Here is a 21,916-nt window from a genome sequence, read left to right on the forward strand (position 1 = left end):
CCATTGGTTCTGCTATCATTGTTAATACTGACGTTAAAAAAGCAGGCTCTAATATTCTGCATGTATATTACAGTAAATTATGATGTACAGATGTAACAAATGCAGAATACTTTAAATAGACAAATTTTGGCGTTATCTCAAAATTTGAAGTTATGTATGTTGAAATGTTTTAACTCAAAATGCTGAGAAAATAAGTAGAAATGGACAAAAACACAGTAGAGCTGGGCAGTGGCACAAAGTAGCTCCAGACAAATATATTTAGATATTATGTTGTGATGACTTAGCTTAAGGAGCTAAGTTCTACCTTTAGTTTATCTATGATTCATATCCAACAGAAAACAGTGGCTTATACATTACTCCTGCAGACAGACGATGTTTAGATGTCCAATTAAAAAATTAAATTAAACAACTCTTATTTTAGGCTCTGGAGTACATGCTCATTGTGCGCTGACACATTTGCAGTGGCTTGGTAGCTTTCCCCTTCCCTGCCTTTCACAATGCTTCTCACCCTAATATTTTCATGTTTTCAAAAACATATTTTGGTAATTTCAGTGTTTATGTAAAATATTTGCTCACCCATAATAAAAGAAAGTTGGAGTAAAGGTTTAAACACGGTTACCCATTCATAAAATACGACACTCTGTTAAAGATCAAGAGTATTTTTGTTTTTTTCCATCAACTAGCAACATGTAACGACCGCTGACATATTAATGCATCAGTAATTACTGTGTAATCCACCAAATGAAATGCAATAACAGAACATTAACTTGCAGCAGATAAATGTCCATTTTCGGGTATTTCTACTGTGACTTAAGTAAAGGATGTGCATATTTTTTTTTGAGCTATAAATATAAATGGGCTTGTTCGACCTTCAGGCTGCATAACTACATTTTCAGCCTCTCTCTTTCTCTCCCTCTGAGCTTTCACATTTCCTGACCGCTGTGCCTGTTTGTATTGATATTAGCACGAAGTGCAGAATCCTAATGGTGTATGTAAGTACCACAGCGGTCTCCCTAAGACTCTCATAAAAGATGTATGACGGTGATGGGGATTTGTGAGCTCAACCACATACTTGTATACACACATGTACGCAGTAAGCAGGTTTTGACCCAAAGCTTGACCTGGAATCCTCTCCTTGAGAGCATCAAGTCCTGTTACCAGGAGACCATTACTTATAGTTTGGGGGGTTTTCAGAATTTCTTCTTCCTGTCATAGATTAGAGTTGTAGAAAGACAGCAGCAGCGATGTGTTTACCAGTATCTGTTTCCTGAGGCTTCAGCTTTGTATCCTTAACAATTTCTTGTCTTTTCAGTTAGATCAGTCCAAATATTATAATGTTGTCTAACAACAAACAAGGTTCCAATTGCGCTGCTGGTTTGTTTGTTGGTTTGTTTGTTTGTTTTTTGTCTAGTGCAACTCCTGTTAGATTTGTTTCTTTTAATTTTATTATATTGTTCCCTGGTGTAGAAATGCCACAATATATTTGACAAAATAACATTATTGTTGCTTTATGATAATCAGTTTCATTTCTTCTTTATTTTATTTTTGGAGAAATTGTCTTTTTTCATCAGTTTGGCACAGCAGAAGATTTATCCCAAATTAATTCAGCCTGAGAAAAACACACTCAGAGTCACAGTTCTGTGAAGTATAGACCACGAGATTTAGTCATTAGGTTCACAAGCCACATACAGTCCTGTTGTCTCACATTATCTGAATCAATTAAAGTATTTTTTAACTCAAAACTGTTCCCTTTCATTCAGTGTTAAGTGTACGTTCTGAAAACACACATATATTAAACCACCTAGCAAATAATAGCTTAAGAAAGACAAGCAGAATGTCAACAACATGTCTCTGTTCTTTGACATTCAGTCAGTCAGTCTACTGTCATTACAAAGAAATGCAAATGGCTCAGTCAAAGGCACAGCTCATTGACTTAACCATCTTACTTTTCTGTGACATGGCAGGCTGTGGGTGATGTCTTTACTTTTGTCAGTTCAAGGGCTGTAAAACTGATGATGATATTTTAGGTCTGTCAAGCTGTGATGATCGTAGACCAGTGATTTAACACACAAATAACTATTGTTTGAATATGGTCTGGTACAAGGACTGGACTGAAAATGAGTGATAACGTAGCCAATGTCTGAATAAAAATTCTAAAAGACCTTCAGAAATCCTGAAGAACTACTCATCCACCACTGTAAAATATTACAAGAAAGTCGGACTCTTTGGAAGCCAAATGTAAAGAAATGAGGGGGTGGTTCAAGACTTTTGTTTCAGCTCCAAATATAATTTAAAGTTTCCAGGTGAATGTGTCAAGAAACTTGATAAAGCTATTGTCTGACGTTGTTTTTGATGTTTCCCTAATGCCAGTCAACAGAAAGTATGAATGCAAATGCAGATTTTTTGTGTCTGTAGCTGTACAGTCTAAACTAAGTGTAATATTATCCACACCCATGTGTTCAAATGTAAATCAATGACTCTATTAAATGTTTGGAGTCATGATCAGCAGCCTGTATAGAAACACAAGATGCAAGGACTTCAGATCTTCAAATGCAGTGATCATAATAAGTAGCAACAATAAACTACAGTGTGATCTTATACGACCAGATAATTTATGAATGATGATGGCATTTACGCTCGCCATTCTGTGTCTCTCGTCTAAGAAATGAGAAATCTGCTGCAATCGATTTCAACACACCTGTTCAGCAGCAGAACCACTCTCATCTCGCTCAAAGCAATTACATGATCAAAGACAGGGAGAGCAATCAATGTCCAAAGTAATTGGTCTTAGCTGCCTCGCAACCCTGTTAGAAAACTATTACAGCTAACTGCTGTGCTAGTCACCTCAGCAGCAGCTGTCCAATCGCATCAGGTTGAGAGGTTTCCCAAGTATTTTCCCAGCCTCAGCTTTAGGACTTAAAAGCCAGAATCAGTGAAAAAGATGAGCCAGCTCTACAGCAAGGCCTGTCTTATGACAGACTTACAGTATCTTGATTAGCCTGGATTGTTATCTCATCAAAGGTTTGATCCATTTGGCTTGTCTGTGCAGCACACTCACTGATAGAAGAAGATTCTGTGTAATTATTAGAGAAGTAGCAACAAGGTTATCGAGCCTCGGCGGATGAAATAGGGAGATAAAAATGTATTTCTATAGTCAGCTGCTTTTCATCTCGCACTTAACTTGTCCGTTTTCTTTCAGTTGTTATGAGGCTGTTGGAGTCTCATTGTAAGATCAACTTGCTTTGATGCTTTTGATCATGTAACAGATTCTCCAATTACATATGAAGTAATGTCATCCAGTTGTGTTGGATTTGGAAATGTTCAAATTTTCTGAGATTTTTAAAGAGTTGGCATTCCTGACATGATGAGCTTGAAAGTTCATTTTATACACCTTGGAAACATCAGAAGAAAAAATATTCTAACTTACTTCAGTAGCTGGTTAACAACAAACAAACTGTCACTTTTTGCTGTCAGCATCTGGAAATGATTTCAACTTGTTTTCATTCATCAAGAAGTCATTTCTTCCATGGCAATAAAGCACTTCATAAAAGCCACTAGAAAACCCCTGAGTCTATCCAGACTTCCTTGATCTAGCTAACTGTAAAAGACAGTGACTTGAAGAGACTCATTAGCTTAATTAGCTCTATAAAATCTCTGTGATCTATGTTTGACCAGGACTTTTTATGTTAAATGTCATTACATCTCACTTTCCTTCAAGTGAAGGGTAATGTGAAAGTTTTGAGCCACACCTCTCTTCTTTCTGTTTTGCTTCCAAGGAGCCAAAATGGTCTGCAGCACTAGTTTTCCAGGCTTTCTGAAGGGCATTCAAAGTTGTTCTGTGAATACTGGCTGCACATAAACACTGAATTTGTTCCTATTTTAATATTTGTCTCTACAAAAAGAAGACATCAATAAAATAATGATTTTTCCACCAACAAGGTGATTCCCAAACAGGCACACCAAAAACATGGTGTGCTGTGTACTTCATGGTGTACTTCAAAAATTTGAAGTAACTTTCGGAAACATAAAGGACAAGAGAAGAAGCTGTCAAAATAACAATTATCTCCTACAGATGAACAGTATCTAAAAGTCAAGTCCTGGATTCACCTTCAGGTGATCCACCTTCTGTTCACCAAAGCCTCGTTAGAACTGGTCTCAGTGGAAGGATGGCTGTAAAGAAACCATTCTTAAAGGAAGGGAAACATGGATAAAATGCTGAGTTATGCAAAATTGCAAAAAAACAAACAAAAAAAAACTGGACTACTGGACTGAAAATCTGAAAATTATGAATCCTATTTTTTTTTTTTTAATCAAATGGTTCTCTATATGTATTTTTGAGTGTTTACAGCCAAACCATGAAATAGTCTCCACCTTGTTTTATAAGTATAAAACAAGGTGGAGACTATTTCAGGGTTTGGGTCTGCATTTCAGTCAGTGGTTCCTGGTGTGTTGTCAAAAGTGATGGAATTATGAGGCTGCATTTCAATGTTGTATTTCAATATGTTTCAATGAATCACTGCATTTATTTTCCATTTTCTCAGCAAACATTAAAGAAATGAGAGGTGGATTAAGACTTTTGCACAGTATTGTAATTTCCCCCAAAAAAAGGCATCTCGTGTTTACGCCTATTTAATATGTGGCCAGTGGTATGTTAGCAGATATGCAGAAATAGCCAAACAACAACATATTTGTTTTTAATGATTATAATAAGCAGAAGCTACAGTGAATGGTATTGGTTGTGGCAGATAATGGAGATTTAGTCATGCGTGGTAGTGGATCAGTGAGATGTGAAAACTGTAATAAATCAGAGCAATCATGAAATACAGTGCTGTATATTCAGTAGATAGCCACTTACACCAACATCTGTCCCACATGATATGCAGTCTATTACTGCTGATGTTTGGATCTAATAGTTATTGCTTTGTCACACTTCTGCCATGAACAGCATAAATGCCTTCAGTGTGTTTCCATCATACAGTCACACACATCAATGCATTCTGCTCATGTGAAACTATTTTCAAAGGCATTGTCTTTCAAGCAGAGGGCCTTGGTGTAGCAAATCGGTCTTCATGGCAGGAGACAGTATTGGGATTTTTTTTTTCTGAGACAGGGCCTATTGGGATTGCTATTTCTTTTGATGTCATGTCATGCAATGGCATTTCAAGGGGGGGATATATTCCTTTGTAGAAGACAGACCAGGCAGGCAGTGACAAAAGCAGTTCCAGTCAGATCAGACACGTAATTAAAAGTTCTGAGAAGCCTGAAATGGCAAGGTCAACTGAAAAACAATGATGACTAAAACTAATTCATAAAGAGCAAAGCAAGTGATTAACACCTGGAAGAACTGGCAAGTTGTAGGCTGTGATGACATTGGTATAGCTGTGCTCAGTAGTTGTAGCCAGCGTGGATCAAGAAGGACATTGCTGAAATATAGCTTTGACAGTCCTCGCGTTAGATGAGTTATAGCTTGGTGACTGTTAGACTGTTTAGTAGGAATTCAAATTAATCTTTGAGGCTCTCCCAGACAGTGCTGGTGCAAGCAGAAAATACATATTTGCATACAATTGTTAGTCAAGTAAGCTTTTGCCTGTGTTACCCAAAATATCCCTCAGACTTCAGAACAGAGGAAAGTTTTAAAATTCAGACTAAATACTGAACAAACAATAACTACAAGAAATGTAGACTTCAAAATACTGCCAGTACTTATAACTGGATAATAGGCTTTTATATAGGTTTTTATATGATATATATTATTTAAGTGGAGTACTTTTTCTTTTATTTATTTGGTTGGATGATCCTGGATTATAGTGCTGGAATTGTTAAGGAGCTCTCCGTAGTGCTGAAAGTCTTGTTTCTCTTTTCTCCGTTGACAAACTGACAGGAAATTGAGGTCTTACTCCTAACAGAGATTACATCTTCTTCATCTGTAACTGTCATCCCAAAACAAAAAGGTCTGTTGTAGTTTGACTTAAATAAATAAATACTTACATAAAAAAGCCACTGTTTACTATATTCACATTCTATTATGATCAGTTAACAACCAGAGCATTAAAGCTTCAGTTTTACAGGAAGTAAAAGCAACTAAAATAATAAGTAATCTAAAGGTAAAAACATTAAACCATAATTGCTTCCTATCAGTGCGTTGTTTATCACCTCAGTCTCGGTTTTTCTCACTGCAGGATGTAAATATTTCTACTTCATTACATCTCAGAGGCAAATATTGCAAAATCCACTTTATGACCACAGTGTATCTTTCATCTGATGGCTGCTTCCAAGAAGATAGCATGCCATGTCACAAGGCTTGAATAATCTCAGACTGATTTCTTGAACATGACAATGAGTTCACAGTCATCTGTCATCTGAACGGGATGCGGTGGAACGAGAGGTTCACATCACAGGTTATGATGCTGTCGTGTCACCGTGGACCAATATCTCTGATGAATGTTTCCATCACCTTGTTGACTCTATGCCATGAAGAAGAAAAAGCTAATCTGAAGGCAAACAGGGTCCAAGGTGTAGTTAATAAAGGGACCAGTGGGGACCACAATTTTATCAGTCTTGAGTTGAAAATGACCAGCTATTAAGACAATTACGGTATAACATTAAAACAAAATAGGTGGTAATGCTTAAGGGTTCTTCTACTTTTGGTACTTAAAACAATATATTTTGATGCCGCTAGTTTAATACTTATACTTCAGTATTTCTCTCACCACTCCACCTTTTGAGCTCTCAGTTTATCACTCAGTCCAGCCCAGTTTATGTGACTCTGTATAGCACTTCACAATCTGCACCCCAACTTATTTGCTGACAAACGGTTTCTCGCTCTTTTGGGACCTCCACATTCTACTTTATCAGTACTGACTTTTAAATTACTCTCCTTGCAGTTTTTTTCCCTACAATAAAACTTTGTGCTACATGCCATAACTAATCAACATCATGACAAAGATGTTAGCAGAAATCTGCTGGAGGAGACATGACTGTGAGGTGTCACGTAGTTGATAGTCAGTCGGCTAACCATCACAGAGTTTTTAAGGTTGGTTATTTTCTGTGCTTCATGGTGTAAATTGAGTCACACTTTTCAAAAAGGTGTGTAGTGTGATCTCTTTTAAGATCAGTGCATACAGATGCCTGATTTAGAGAGATTTCTTTCTATTATTATTATTATTATTATTACATTTCACCATGTAAAAGGAAGCAGATGAATAATAGTCCTGGTGGTTGAGAAAGCCTGTCGATTCTGAGTGTTATACCTGCCTGTATGGGTTACTCTGTGCCCTTCAGGGAGCAGAGCCATGCTCTGTCTGCAGTGCACTAATTAGTGCCATTAACACCACAGCCATTAATCATAACTCTTGAATAAAATGTGAAAATTACATGTAGGAGAGCAGCATCAAAGTGAAACCAGACAGTTTTGATGCATTTCACCATTTACTACTGATTCTGGAAGAGAGAAGCACAGAATGGACAGTAAAATAAACTGATAAGAATAAGACTCATTCATCTTAGCAATAAAGCTCCTGTGTTCTAAAACACATCTATTTTTCAGCAGACACAGTTTCAGGATACAGGTCCGGAATTTTTGAAGTATTTTCAGCACATTTTTATTACATATTGGGTGGCACAGTGGTTTCTTCAGAGCAAGAATCCGCTGGGTTCGACTCCACCGGTTGGCTGGAGCCTTCTGTATGGAGTTTTGTATGTTTTCTCCGGGTATTCCAGTTTTCTCCCACGGTCCAAAGACATGCACAATGCACATTAATTAATTGGTGATTCTAAATTGGCTATGAAGGTACGAATGTGAGCATGATTGGTGGTCTCTGGGCTCCGGCCCAACGTAACCCTGAATTGGATAAGTGGAAGAAATTGCATGGAGGGATTTTTAGTTTTTCTATGTACACTGTGTTTTCTTATAATAGGTAAGGTTTGATTTCCCAGCAGTGTAGCCCACAAATCCCCCTCCACATCACCTGGAACACTTCCAAAATATAGTCAAGTAAATTTGTATCATGATGGATTACCCACATACGCCAAGCTAGGTGGTTTTTCAGTTCTACAGGAAACAATTTAAAAATAACTCCTTGTCTTTGAAATGCTGACTGAAACTGAGGCTTATATCCTCCTATAAATATTGTTTGTTTCACATGGCAAGTTCATCTTAACATAATCAATTTGGATCACCCAGAGATTTACTTCTGCTTTAATTGTATCCATTGAACAACTTCTTAGATCTCCTTCTACCTATAAGTGTTCGCTACATACAGAATCTGCTTTTAGCAGGGTGGTGGTTATCTTTGGTGTCTTGATTTCAAAATCCTCTTTAATGAGGTTAGAAATCTACTTTGTTTCTTTCCTTTTCCCTCTTAAAATAAGGATGTATTTAAAATGGAGCAGAGTTTTCTGCTCTCCTCTGTGAACCGAAGTCCTCAGTAATTGCATCTCATGGGACTCAGGCTTCATTTGTTGCCCAGCGAAGAGACAGAATCTCCAGCAGAATACATAAAACAAACCGGGGTGTCTTAGAAAAACACTTTTTCCTCATTTTATACAATGTGCACTCAATTCACCTGATCAATAATTGAAGCGTGCCCCGTGAGTTTAGTTTTTGATTTGTTCCATTACGTATCCAACTGGGAGAGGAGATAACTTTGTTAAAGGAGTCATTTAAGATGACGTCTGAACAAACCCTTAAGCTTGACCACTAATGGTCAACCATTCCTGTGAATGATTGGAAGAAACTTGAAAGACAAAAAGAGATGCTTTAATTCTGTGCAATGCATTAGGGTGGGAAACAATATCTTCCCTACTCCTCTGGGTCAATCAATAAGATAAGATTGTCAGAATATGCATATTAATTCTCCTTGATGCAGTTTCCTTGTTTGTGTGGTACCAATAGATAAGAACGCCATGTGTATCCAACACAAAGTGACTGCTGGAGATAGCAAAAATCAGTGTGCACAGCTGAAATTCTGCTGGCTAGAACTCTGAAAATAAAAACCCATTTTCCTCTTCTCTCTAAAATACAGCACAAGATCAATGATGACTATACAGTTAAGAATGCCCTCTGTCTCTTTTGTCTCTAAGCAGACTCTGTGCCCTGTTTTCCTATAATTTTCAGCAAAAATGCAATAGAAGACCCAAAGATCATTAAGAAGAATCGCAAATTAAAGATGCCTTTTAATGCCGATGATAGCGACTGTGTTCCTGTTCTATTGGGTTATATGTAGTAAATGAAACAGGCTTGAATTCTAACTAACATTAAAGCTGCGCTGATTCATTTTTTCTACTCTTTATTACAACATTTATCACAGTGCAGATACACTCGAGCCTCCGGTCAATCGATTAGACGGGTTTGAAAGATGCATTAATCAATATTTCTGTACTAACACTGAATCACATTACTGACGTACAAGTGATAAACACGCACACACAGAATTATCACTTAACTATACAGCTTCCCACAGTGTGGCTGCTGCCTTTTATCTCTACTTTGCCGCTCTAGTCGTCATAATTTACAAATGCATTAGGCAGCTGAATTCAATGAAAAGGCCTTTTGATAAACACCTTCTATTCTACATGTCCAAAGTGCAACATTACAGGGAGCACAGATGGAGTCAGGCACTAGTAGCTGGTGGAGTCTAAACCAAACTTAGTAAATGCCAGAGCTTTCACTGGGGGTGCACACACACAACTCCAGCTGATTACTAAAGTTGCTTGCAGCTTGTTGCACAGCTGGAAAACAGCAAAAAAAAAAGTCGCATTAAAAAGTCACGTATTGCTAAATGAGGCCGATTGTGCAGTTTTTAAAGTCCAGAGTCACTCTTAAAAGGAAAAATAAAAAGCAGCCATGTGTAAAACCACAACACCAGTCATATTAACATCTGAGCTGGAGATTGTCTCTGAGCCAACACAACATCACTTTAACAAAGGAAGGAAAGCGACAAATTAAATATCTGAGCTTAAAAATGTACCTAATGTGGTCATCCACATAGTGAGAACGAGCTGGAGGCAGGAGTAATGAGCTGGAGAAAGAACAGCGGGGAGGCGCTTGTCTCGACAGCTGATTAATGAGACCGTAACAGAATTGGATTTGAATATCAATGCTGCTCTATTGCTTAAACTGACATTAATTGCCACCTATTAGATTGGCGCTGCACCTCTGTATTTCAAAACAATCACCACCATTGGGAGATTAGAAGGAGGGAGGGAAAAAAGGGTGGGAGGCCAAGTGAGTGTATCATTTGACAGCTGGTGCTGTGTGACAGGTTTCACAGTTACAACTTTGTGTATGTGTGTATGCCAGTGTGACACATGTGAATAAGAAAAACAAAACATAATTTCTAAGCCAAAAGAACCCTATAATGCCCCCTGGAGGCTGAAGTCTTAACTGCATGCCAGAATCATTGTTATGAGATGCATTTAGTTTGTGGAGCTAAAGAACCTGATCCCACGATACCCTCACACAGGTCATAATCTTTATAAAAGATCATGACGTTGTTACGACTGGCCTGTTGGCTGAGAATAATGATTGTCACACGCCAATTTAGCAAGAATGAATTATTTCCTATTTTTACATTTTAGACGTGCAAGTAAAGGAATTTTGATTGTATTAGATGAGCGATCAGGCCACCAAAATCATTAGGGGTGATATCTGTGGCAAGCTGGTGGATTAAGTGGCCAACAGCTGCTGAGCTGACTGGACAGACACAAAGAGAGAGAGAGAGAGAGAGACATAGAAGCCATCATTAAACTCGGCTGTTAGTGTGGTTCAAATGTCACTACAGCAGGGTCATTTTGCACTTCTTTGACAGTAATCACTGGAAATGGAGTGTTTCATTTGTCTTTCTTGCACCCACTTTATTTTTCTCATCTTTCGCTCGCTTCCCCTCCATGCTTCTTTCTCTTACTCCCAGAGTAATTGATATGATATGAGCTCTGGCAAGTGTAATCTTCTTTTAATTAAGTCCTGGTGCTAGCGCCAGCTTCACGCTGATAGTGACTTATGACTTTCCCCCTTTCATTTTTCTTGTGCTCCTTTATAATCTTGTTTTACCTCTGTTGCTCCTCCAACTTTGGTTCTCTCATCTCTTTCGTTATCTCTTTTCTCTAACCCTCACTTCCTGCCCCTCATCTTATCATCCACTCTGTCATCCTTGGGGTTTTTTCCTTCTGTTTTTCTCCAGTTTCTCTTTTAACTTGTCCATTCTTTCTCTTACACTCTAGTCACAGCACCACGAGGAGGAAAAGAGAGCCCTCAGCCGGGAAATCATTGTTCTCAACAATCATCTCATGGAGGCGAAGATCACCATTAATAAACTCAGAGAGGACAATGTGAGTACTTAAAGCTACTCCATCTATATAATGTAAGTTCCCCATAACACCTCTTGTCAGCACTGGGAATATACCTGAAGCTAGGTTATTTGGACAGTTTCTGAACTTTTTGGTATGATTGCTTGCCCAGATTATATTTTGCCTGCAGGCACAGTAGCCCAGGAAATCCAGGGCACAGAGACTTGATGCCCTGGGGCAGCTGCCTTCATTCCTTACTTACTTGGTGCCTTGTTAGCACCAAAACAATAGTTGGTTTTGGATGATAAAAATCAACTCTTTCTGAGGAGAGCACTTCCTCATGTCAAACTGGAAGTCACACTCACTGTATTTCTGCAACATCCTCAATATTTGTGCTTCAAGGTGTCACAGCAGATAGAGGAATTAACTCTAAGCCACTGGATGTTTTATAGTGATAGAACTGAAATCAATGGGCATCCTCGGGGCTGGCAGAGGTTGAATCCACAGCTGCATAGACCTGAGTTCAACGGCATGTGGAAATTTGGTGCCTCGCTTTTCTTTGAAGTGATTTTACTGTTTTTTTCTTGTGGAGGGGCTCTAGGATGAGTTAGATTTTCTCTTACCGCTCTATGGCAAATTTTTAGCACTTCTGAGCTATAGAGCCCTCTTACAATCCTCCCCTCCAACATCCAGCGGAGGTGATTAGAGACGAGGTTCATTTTGAGTAGGTTTCAGAATTTGTCCCAGCAGTGCCAGCCGTGAGGCAGACATTTCCTCTGGAGATCAACCGTCAAATTTTCTGCTCAAAACACAAAGAAATAAAATAAAACCTCACAGTTGTGTCATGCCTGAGACCCACTGCCACAAAACACACTACAAATGAATTGTGTGTTTGCTTTACACTTAACTGATGAAGCCGTTTAATCTACAGCAGTTTGCAATTGTCCTGAATTACCCCTCATGTCTTGATATTTTGCAAGGAAAATGGAAAACAGGTCCAGCAGTTTATTAAAAAAATGTACAAACATACATGGAAATACAGTATAAGGCAAAAACTTGAGTTTTCACAATTCTAACAGGCTTTAACATAGTACATGGTACATACACGAGCATGGTAAATACATGGTATTTAAGGACATGATCCTGTTCATCTGCTGTGGATAGGGTTTTTGGTTGGTGGTTGGTGTAAAAATATCATTTATGTGTCAAGCTGTGTTATCTCTTGGCATTTTTGAAAGAGCCAACTACAGAAATAGAAACAAATTATGTATTTTTGCAATAGGCTGCTAGTAAAGTGTCCAAATACACTAAGTTGTCTGTTATGTGCAAACAATGCTGGTTTGTCCCTTGAATTAGAAATTAGGAACTGAGGCCTTGTCTTAGGGTATTTATGCTTGAATGCTTCATAGGTCAGTGTCAAGTGACTTAAAAAAACAAAAAATATTCTTCTAAAATTGAAAGACCTTCAGGAAACCTGGAGAAGTACACCTCAGGACCACTTTAAACATTACAAAAAGGTGTGTCTATTAAGAAGCAAAGCATAAAGAAATAAGGCGGGGCTCAAGACTTTTGCACAGTACTGTAGAAGTTGTTACATATCCTATATATTGACAGGCAAAAGAGGGCATCAAGATGTTGATGATCCCCAAAGACTGTTCAAATGTAATAAATTACCTACAAAGATAATGACTGTGAAAGTAAATGGCTCTAATTTCACAACAACTTGAAGGAAAGAATCTACTCAATTCACACATTCAGAGATTATTAATATAGTGTACATAAAGAACTGATCATAAGACATCACAAAGTCTGCCTCACAACCAGCTGGAGCAACAAAGCTGTCAGCTGGCACTCCCAGGAGAGACACACCACACAGTTCATATTAACTAAGACATCACCAAAGGTCTCAAAGGTCTATTTGAACTGTCCCGAAAAACTACAGGGACTTCAAATGTCTCTTTTCACCAAAACAGGGGAAAAAAAGATTCAAAAAGCAGCCACTGTTAACTGGTGGGGGAGTTGAGACTGTCAAAGAGAGGGCTTTGATGTTATGGGGGGAAAATGTCAGGGTTGTGCTATTAAAGAGAAACAGGAAAGCTACAGTGCAGCATGAACTGACCTTTATAAGTGGACAGGTTTAACAGAGGAGGGAGACGAAAAGAAAACCTTCTAAAACCAGTTAACCGCCCACACTAACACATGCACGCACAGTAAACGAAGAAAACAATGAAACCAGGCATCTGTTGTGCCAGTAGACCACCCTCACGGTGCTCTGAAATTTGAGCAAAAATTTAATAACCATTCTTTTCAGAAAGAAAGCATGGGTAAAGAGATGAATAATGCTGTACTTGCTTCCTTGGCTGGAAGGTGCAGATAAGTTAATGTGCTGTTTCAGACAACTCTAATAAAATTAGCACAGTCTGCACAGGGCAGATATGTCTAAAGAAAAGTTTGCTGGTATTGTAAAGATTCTGCGAACTACCCAGTGAAATTATGTAACCAAGATGCATATATATGCTTCTTGGTTACATATATTTTTATGTTCAGCTGTATTGTTGCACACTCTCCTGATTCCCCCCTCAGACATCTCCCATAATTATAAAGCACAATTAGAAGGTTTTACTCAGGGATGGTTTAAACTCATAACACTCCTCACTCACAGCATGCTTTAGTTATCAAGATGCCAAAGAAAACCCTGTGTGTGTGTGTGTGTGTGTGTGTGTGTGTGTGTGTGTGTGTGTGTGTGTGCGTGTGTGTGTTTTAAGTGAATGGGAATGATCTTTTTGCTTTTTTTTCAGGACCTGTACAGGAAAGACTGCAATCTGGCAGCCCAGCTGCTGCAGTGCTCCAAGTCTCACTACAGAGCACATAAGATGTCTGAGGTGAGCTCACCAGCACTGCCTGCTGCAGCTACATCAGTGCAGGTTTAGGTTTGTGCTGCAGTAAAAAAAAAAAAAAAAAGTTCAGCTTTAAAGTTCGACGCCGACCATTTAAGCAAAGATGTTTTCCCATATGGAAAAGATATATATAAATCTTATAAAGTTTGTATCTGTCTTGTGTGAAACTTGTATGAAAAGCATATAAGAGTGAAAACAGATATAAGATCCCTTGAAAAATTATATAATGAAACTTGTATGTTTTGGATACTTACTAAAACAATGTATGAAAGTAATGTGAAAGTGGCCACTTTCATGAGTAAATCATGTAAGCCTTATATGATTTACTCATGAAAGTGGCCACTTTCATGAGTAATCACATATAAGTTTTTACTATTTCTTTTCCATATGGGTTGTTTATTTAAATTACACTCCAAACAAGGTTAGTCTAGACGAGCGGCAGGAAATTGCAGTGTTTACATCTGAGAACTTTATAAAGTGTATTAATAAAATAACATAGTTGGGTCTTTACTATTTATTATTTAATGCGGTTTAAGTTTTCATTTTTCATTCAAGCAGCATGTTGTACAAAATGCTTTGCTTGAATAAAGTCTTTTAGAAAGTGCTACATCTGAATTCAGTATACAAGGACACACTAGTCGAGCATTTGAAACGTACTGCTGATGCTGCTTTAGTGTATTCTACTTAACACTATGGACACACTTTGGTAACTCCTGCCATGTCGGGATTTCTCCACCAAAATTTACTTTCAAACAGCATTAGCTCCTTTCTTTCACAAATATTATTGCCAACATCTAATAATACATAATGTTAGTTTAAAGCATTAAAACATTTCCAAGCATTGTGTGAAACCTTAACTCATCAGCTTAAATCCAACATACAGCTCTGAGGCTAATGGACATAACTACCTCAGCCACGAGTAAGCTTGAGATGGTTTCATTTACTTGTACTAATAAAGAGGAAATTAAATGTATTTTTCTTCTAATGAAGCAAAGTTTATGATATTGTGTTGGTGTACCATTAAAAGCCTTCTTGAGTGGTTTTCACAATAAGAAGGAGCCACAGAGCTCATGGCCTCTCCTCTCAGACTGATGAAGGTCTGCTGTCTGAAGTACCATCTGTGTGCATCTTAGCTGTGCATAATAAATGAATGAAAGGCTGGCTTGTGATGACACCTGAGGCACAAAAGAAAGGGAAAAAATCTGTAGACCTGGGCTCATAATTAAGTGAAGCACTACCTACAGACTACTTGCATCACTAAAAAACCCATTGATATAAATGAAATAGAGCAATAATGAATTCAGCTTGTTAAAACTCTGAAAAGGGGATGTTTTATGCTTTTCTTTAAATAAACACATTTAGGACTTTTGGGCAGGAAATTGAGTCCACTGGCTAAGAGGGAGCTCATCTAATCTTTGCTGAACAGCAGCACTGTAGCCACAATGCAATAACACTAATTGCATATAGCTGCCAGAAACTGATTCAGATATGGCTGTTAAACTTAAATATGCATGCCAAGTATGTTTTTCTATAGAAAACATGAATCATCTAGGAATCTTTCACAGAAGTACATTAGTATTGCATGCATTAACACCAGTGTTGGGTAAGTTACTTTAAAATAGTAACTTAGTTACATTACTAGTTACTTCTCTCAAAAGTAACTCAGTTACTTCAAGTTACTCGTTACTTTCAAAGTAACTAGTTACTAGGGAAAGTGTCTGTGAAGGTTCTCAGTCATCCAGGTCATCGTAGTCAAAGGAGCTTGCAAAGAAAAGCGTCTGGACTTCTTTAAGTTGCTTGAAGACGTTTCACCTCTCATCCGAGAAGCTTCTTCAGTTCTAAGGTCAAGGCTGTGCAGCAAAGACACAGAATAACTCCAGCTTTGTGCCTTTTTCATTGTAGCTGAATTACGGGACAAACTGTTCCTTTTCACCTCAATAAGAAACGCGTAATATTTTCTCTGAATACCAGACGGGACGGTTGGCAACTCTAATAACTTATGAACAAAATAAAGTTCAACATCATTAACATCATAGCACCCACCCAGCTGTATAGAAACTCCGTCATGCTAGCTAGCACGCAGTACGGAAAAAGTCAGAATAACGAAAATAAACTCCAACTAAACTTGGTTTATATCTGACCCAGAGAGACTGCAGGTCATAACTTCTTACCTGAAGTTCAGTTCACACTTGGACCGGCGGCCGCCTCGGGTCTCTTTTCCTTCTGCGTCCCTTTTCCTTCATCCACCTGCTGGCTTCCACCACTTGCTAATGTTACTGAATCTGTGGAAGCTCCGCGATAGCCACCACACGAAGTAACGAATAACGAGCCTATCTAAATCCCAGTAACGAGTAACGCGTTCCTGATTTTGGCATAATAACTAGTTACCGTGCTCGTTACCACAATAATAACGTAGTTACTGTAACGCGTTACTTAATAACGCGTTAGTCCCAACACTGATTAACACAGGCAATACTGTACTGCATTAGTGAGGGTAATTAGTGCTACACTTCGATCCACAAACATTGCCTTCTCTTTCATTTGCACTCTTCTAAATGGCATCAGCTGGGGAATATGTTTGTGACTGGAGCATGTAGTATTGGCCTCAGTTTTGAAGCACTATAGCTGCTGTGCATATTTAGAGTAACATTTAGACATGTTTTGATCTAAGCTGACTGGAAACAGTAAAAATTCTGCTTTGGGGGATTTTGTCAGCCAAGAGATTCTTCTAGAAATAAGAGACCTAAGGGCTTAGTTTGCACAATGAAACTAAAGAACTACTGTCCAATTACCTGCTCCGCTGCTAAGTATAAACAAAATAAATAATCAAATTGTTTTATTTTATTATTATTTTTTTCATTCTAATAGAGAAAGACAGAATATCCACTAAAGAACACATTTAAAATAATTTAAATGTACACTGACAAACTTAGGAAAGGTCTGTGCATGTGTTTCCTGAGCAGGCGGACCTTAGAGGCATGTACTTAAAATAGTGAAAATCCTGACTGCTTCAAATCATTAACAAAGTGTCAGTCTGCTACTGACTTTTGTTTGGCTTCACTTATTGGATTGGAGGTCTGACAATTTAACAATTTATTAATTTAATAAATAGGGGCCTCAGTAGCTTGTGGAAGAACCACACACATACACAACAGCTTGGAAAACCTTCTCATACTCATTACCAGCGTCGTCACACAATGCTGTGGGACACCCACTTTGCAGCTGGTCTCTGACACTCCCTGTTATATGGACCCTGACCTTCAATTTGGTGGTGGTACTAGGACTCACTCCTAATCTGAAAACAGCTGACCGTTGTAGTTCACAGGTGACACTAATCAGGCATCTGATTGTCAGCGCCTGGGGTACCAGAAGCTCAAAAAAAGAGTCAATAGTAGAATAAGCTGTTGGCCAGACAAGCCCGTATACTTAAGTCTGCATTTTTCTCACATTTTTCTCGGCACCATTTAAGGAAAAATAAACAGGATTTCCAACAGTGTGAGATTTATTGCCAAGAAACATTGTTACAACAAAGAAATAATTGACCAAACACAAATGTACTTTTTTTGGTGCTAAGTTTAACTATTTCCCCCAGTTTAGATATGTAACAGATTTACCAAGATTAACTAAAGAAGCTATGGAGTGTGTCTTATTGCTAGTAAAACTAACATTTAATTTGAAATGTTTTATCTCCATTGTGAAGCAGGAAATATGGAGTTTAGGAACAAGGGGTGAATTTCTAGTCTTTTAAGTAACCAGCTCCACGATATGCTATTAATCCACTTATTGTAATAAAAGAAGACCTGCAGATGTGTTCGCTGTCACGTTGCTTAACACTGCACAACTATGTGACTGTTAATTAAGATCTGCCTCAGATAGCAACTAATGCTGAGCTGACTTACTTGGAGCACACACTGTATATTATCTTGCACTCTCCCCCCACAGCCTCACCTACTTTCCATCTCTATTCCCTCTGGGAGAGGCAACAGCTGCTAAAAATAGCCCAGACTTAAAAGATGCAGGTTATTTTATGCCGAGGCGAGCTTCTATTTCTTAACAAAGCTAAGTCAGAATTTTATCTATTTTTTCCCAATACCCAGCTGGAGACCCAGAGAACTGGTTTAATTTGAATCTAAGCCCTTCCCTGTGGAACCAATGTTGTTTGATGGTAGAAAGAGAAATAAAAAGACACACTAAAAGAAAAAAAAGAGAGATGGGGGGAATGAGAGTCTTTTGGTTGAGAAGGCAGTGGTGCAAGAGGAGAAAGATGAAAGGATAAAGAAAGGGATGAGTAGAAACAGAGCTCAGTGTGTCGGGAACAGTTCCTGCTGACCCTGACCAGCTTTAATAGGCACAAAGAGCCAGTCTGTAATTGACGGGAACATTTTTCTCAAACTGGAGCCAATCAAAGAGATTATGTGTCTGTCTGTGTGTGTGAGAGAGAGAGACACAGCAAGAAAAGGAGAAAGATGACAGGCTGAGAAACAGATGGAAGAAAGCAGGAAGGAAAGAAGAAATACTTATGTCTGTATAATTAAGTTGTGGACTCTGTAACACATAACTAAATCAAGGTTGTTTAGAAAGTTATTAAAGGTAGCACAGTTTCTTTGTGTTATCAGGAGAGGAATTCAGGTCAGACAGGGCATCTACCTCCAACTCGACTTCTTTAGGTTCATGAAGACATTCACCTCTCATTTAAGAGGTTTCATTTATCAAATGGCCGGTGGAGAGTACCAGGTTTTACTTCATAAGCCTTTCTTCACACCTTATTTCATGTGATGACTTTTATGACTAATAGTTGGTCACCAACCCTCAGGGCCACTTCCAAGGGTACAGCCCCTGCTAGTGGTTAAATACCTTGGATCCTCCACTAGTTGTAATAGAACTGAAGAAGCCTCTTGGATGAGAGGCAAAAGTCTTCAGACACCTAAAAAACGACCAGTTGCCCTCAATACTACCATGTATGGATGAATGAGAATGTAAACATTTCCCCCCTGAGACACATATACTGGTCTAAATCAAAGGAGAATTTTTGCACCTAGACCTACAGAAAAGTAAGAAATGGCATTTAAAAATACATTCAGTATTCAGTTAAAAAGGCTCTTGAAGAACTTATTCATTTTTAAAGAGCTTTGCTGAATACAAGCTCAGCAACTGTCACAACTTTTCAAAAACATTTGTTTTGCTGTTTTGGGTTGTAGTTTCCTGTCTTTATCCAGCTTCTTTTGTCTCTCTTTGTATTTCTCTTCCATGCCTCAGCTGCCACTGGATTTCCAGGAACGCATCAGTTCCCTCATGGAAAAACATAATCAGAGTAGTGGCGTCACCATGGCAATGTGTAAATCAAATTATCCAGACGCTGTGCCCACAGCCATAATTGCCAAGGTCCTGGAAAAGCCAGAGCCTGGAAGCAGTTGCCCTGTAACGCGTTCACCCAGCCCGCAGGCACAGGATGGAGACTTTCTGACAGGAACAGGAAGCACTGATCATCTGAACCGGCGCCTCTCTTATAAGACATCTGACCTGTACTGCAGCGACACGGCGCTCTACTGTCCTGAACGATGGCAGGACACCGAGCGCAGACAAAGTGTCGACCTTCATGGCACTGGCCTGCTTCAGCTTCACGCTCAGAACTCTGTTGACAGCAACCCCGATGAAGATGCTTTCCACTCTGGAAGTTTTTCCCACCATGAACCCCCATCCTCCTTCCGTCACCACGATGAGTTCGGCACTGGGAGTCTCCCAGTGTCCAGTTCCTACTCCAGTTTTAGTCTTGCATCAGATGAAAAGGGAGGAGTTAGTGGAGGATGTGGGCGCACTGGCAGCAGCACCTTATCTTCTTCCCACCAGGGTCTCTACATGGACTGGCGAGAAGGTAGTAGTGGAGACTATGAGCACAAAAGTATTTCCTCCTATGATAAAGACAGATCAAGCTTCCCCAAGTCCCACAGCATCCAGCACATGGCAACCCAAAGGAGCCCCCAGAAGGGCCCCTCACCAGCCTACACAAGGACAGCGTCATGTTTCAGTGAACCATTCCACTCCAGCACTCCTCGTCTGGCCTCCTCTCACAGCATGGGGTCTACAATTGGACTGGGCCAGGCTCATGGAGGAACCCTGGACAGCCAGGGTGATGTCCAGGTCTCCGAGGATGACCTGAGCAGCCGCTGGAGACAGCTCAGCGTGGAAGACATCAACACCTTCTCATCTTCTTATCGCAACATTACAGGGCGGGTTTCTCCATACAGTTTCTCTGAACGCCACTTTGCCATGGGCCCCTCCAGTAAAGTCAAAGGGTCTCTCTACAGCAGCTTCCAAGAAGGAGACGACGTCTTCCACAGTCGGGTGCTGGAGCAGTGCTTTCCCATGAGTTCCTCCTCTCCCAGCCGCAGTCCCAAGCCAAAAGAGCATCGCAAGCAGGAGAAAACTTCTGTGCTGTATAGAGCCAAGGATGACAGTCAGGACTCTGAGAGCAGTTTGTTCCTCTCAGGGAGCTCTAAAGACAAGGAGAGCAGCGGGGGAGCGACAGCGGCAAGCAGCGCAAAGAAGGACTACGTGAATCTGAGCGCAGACAGTTCGGCTGATTCCTTACACCAAAGCTCACTTGAAGCCTCAAGTCTTCAACACTACCCCACCCCCAGGCCGAGCGTCCGGCCCCGCCCGAGCTCCAGCTCTGCTCTCAGCATCGGCCCCGCGCTCCCAAAGAAGACTTCTGCAAGATACCAAAAGTTTGGCAGTACAGGACTGACGAGAAAGGACAGTTTGACCAAGGCACAGCTATACGGTACGCTGCTGAACTGAGTGGAGAAAGCGATTTTTATTTTATGCATGATGATGACGATGATAACGAGTCCTAACTTTCTGTACTGTTCTGTATCTCTCCCTGCAGCAAACACATACTTGGTGTGATGGGGTGTTCCGATGTTGTTTTATGTATCTTAGCCACGGCACGTTTCACGCAGTCTGCAACCTTTTTCTCTATTGTACGTCAGTGTATTTATCGACCTGAGACATGCTAGTCAGTATGTTTTTGTTTAAGTGATGGCGATATTTAGAGGCACCAGGATAAAACCACATTCTCTCTACAACACAAAGATACTGTGCTATTCACTCTTTTTTTAAGTACTGTTAGTAAAACCAGCAAAAGATCATTAATTCTATATATACAAGTACTGAAAATGAAGTGTGTTTAATGAGATGACTTAATTCTGCATGTTTGCGAGAGGTTATCCATTAGGTTTAGGCAGGCTGCGCTGACTGCAAACTGTTAAAACAATTTACTTTCACTTACACAAATGCATGTTGTGTAATGCATATGAATAAGGTGGAAAAAACATTTCCAGCTAAACTGTTTTTCAAAGAGACATTATCTGTAGGCAACCCTTACCAGAAGGAAATATTCTCCAACTGGCTAAATACGAGATTTAAATAATATATATTTATTTCAAGGCCATATGATATTTCATAGCAAGATTTATATAGCTAATAGAGTAATCCCACACTTCTTAATAAGAACCCTAAATTGCCTACATTTGTCAGCTATAAAATATACAAATATATATTTAAATAATATACTTATTATGAGAGGAAATACACAAATATAACCAGGTACCCATTCAGTAAAACCTATTACACAGACATACAGTATTGTGCAAAAGTCTCCAGCCACCTTTTTTTTATGTTTTGTCTCTTTCTTGTTATTTTTTTAAATGTTGTTTTGAGTAATAGTTTTCTAG

At 39.2% G+C, this 21,916-nt stretch overlaps 1 protein-coding gene across 2 annotated transcripts in view; it reads left to right on the plus strand.

Moving 5' to 3' along the window:
• Positions 1-21,899, plus strand: part of LOC102312506 — a 64,436-nt gene extending 42,537 nt beyond the window's left edge. The window contains exons 5-8 of one of the 2 annotated variants that reach the window (XM_042222450.1): positions 11,221-11,328; positions 14,085-14,168; positions 19,440-20,964; positions 21,070-21,899. In XM_042222450.1, the coding sequence (XP_042078384.1) occupies positions 11,221-11,328; positions 14,085-14,168; positions 19,440-20,964; positions 21,070-21,089 (1,737 nt within the window). In that variant the 3' untranslated portion in view covers positions 21,090-21,899. Of the gene's footprint in view, positions 1-11,220; positions 11,329-14,084; positions 14,169-19,439 lie in introns of both variants that reach the window. The other variant, XM_005925691.3, reaches the window with a different exon arrangement.
• Positions 21,900-21,916: the final 17 nt, after the last annotated feature.

Source organism: Haplochromis burtoni, unplaced genomic scaffold (genome assembly GCF_018398535.1).
Source record: "Haplochromis burtoni strain Fernald_Lab_line unplaced genomic scaffold, NCSU_Asbu1 Contig_86, whole genome shotgun sequence".
Classification (NCBI taxonomy): domain Eukaryota; kingdom Metazoa; phylum Chordata; class Actinopteri; order Cichliformes; family Cichlidae; genus Haplochromis; species Haplochromis burtoni.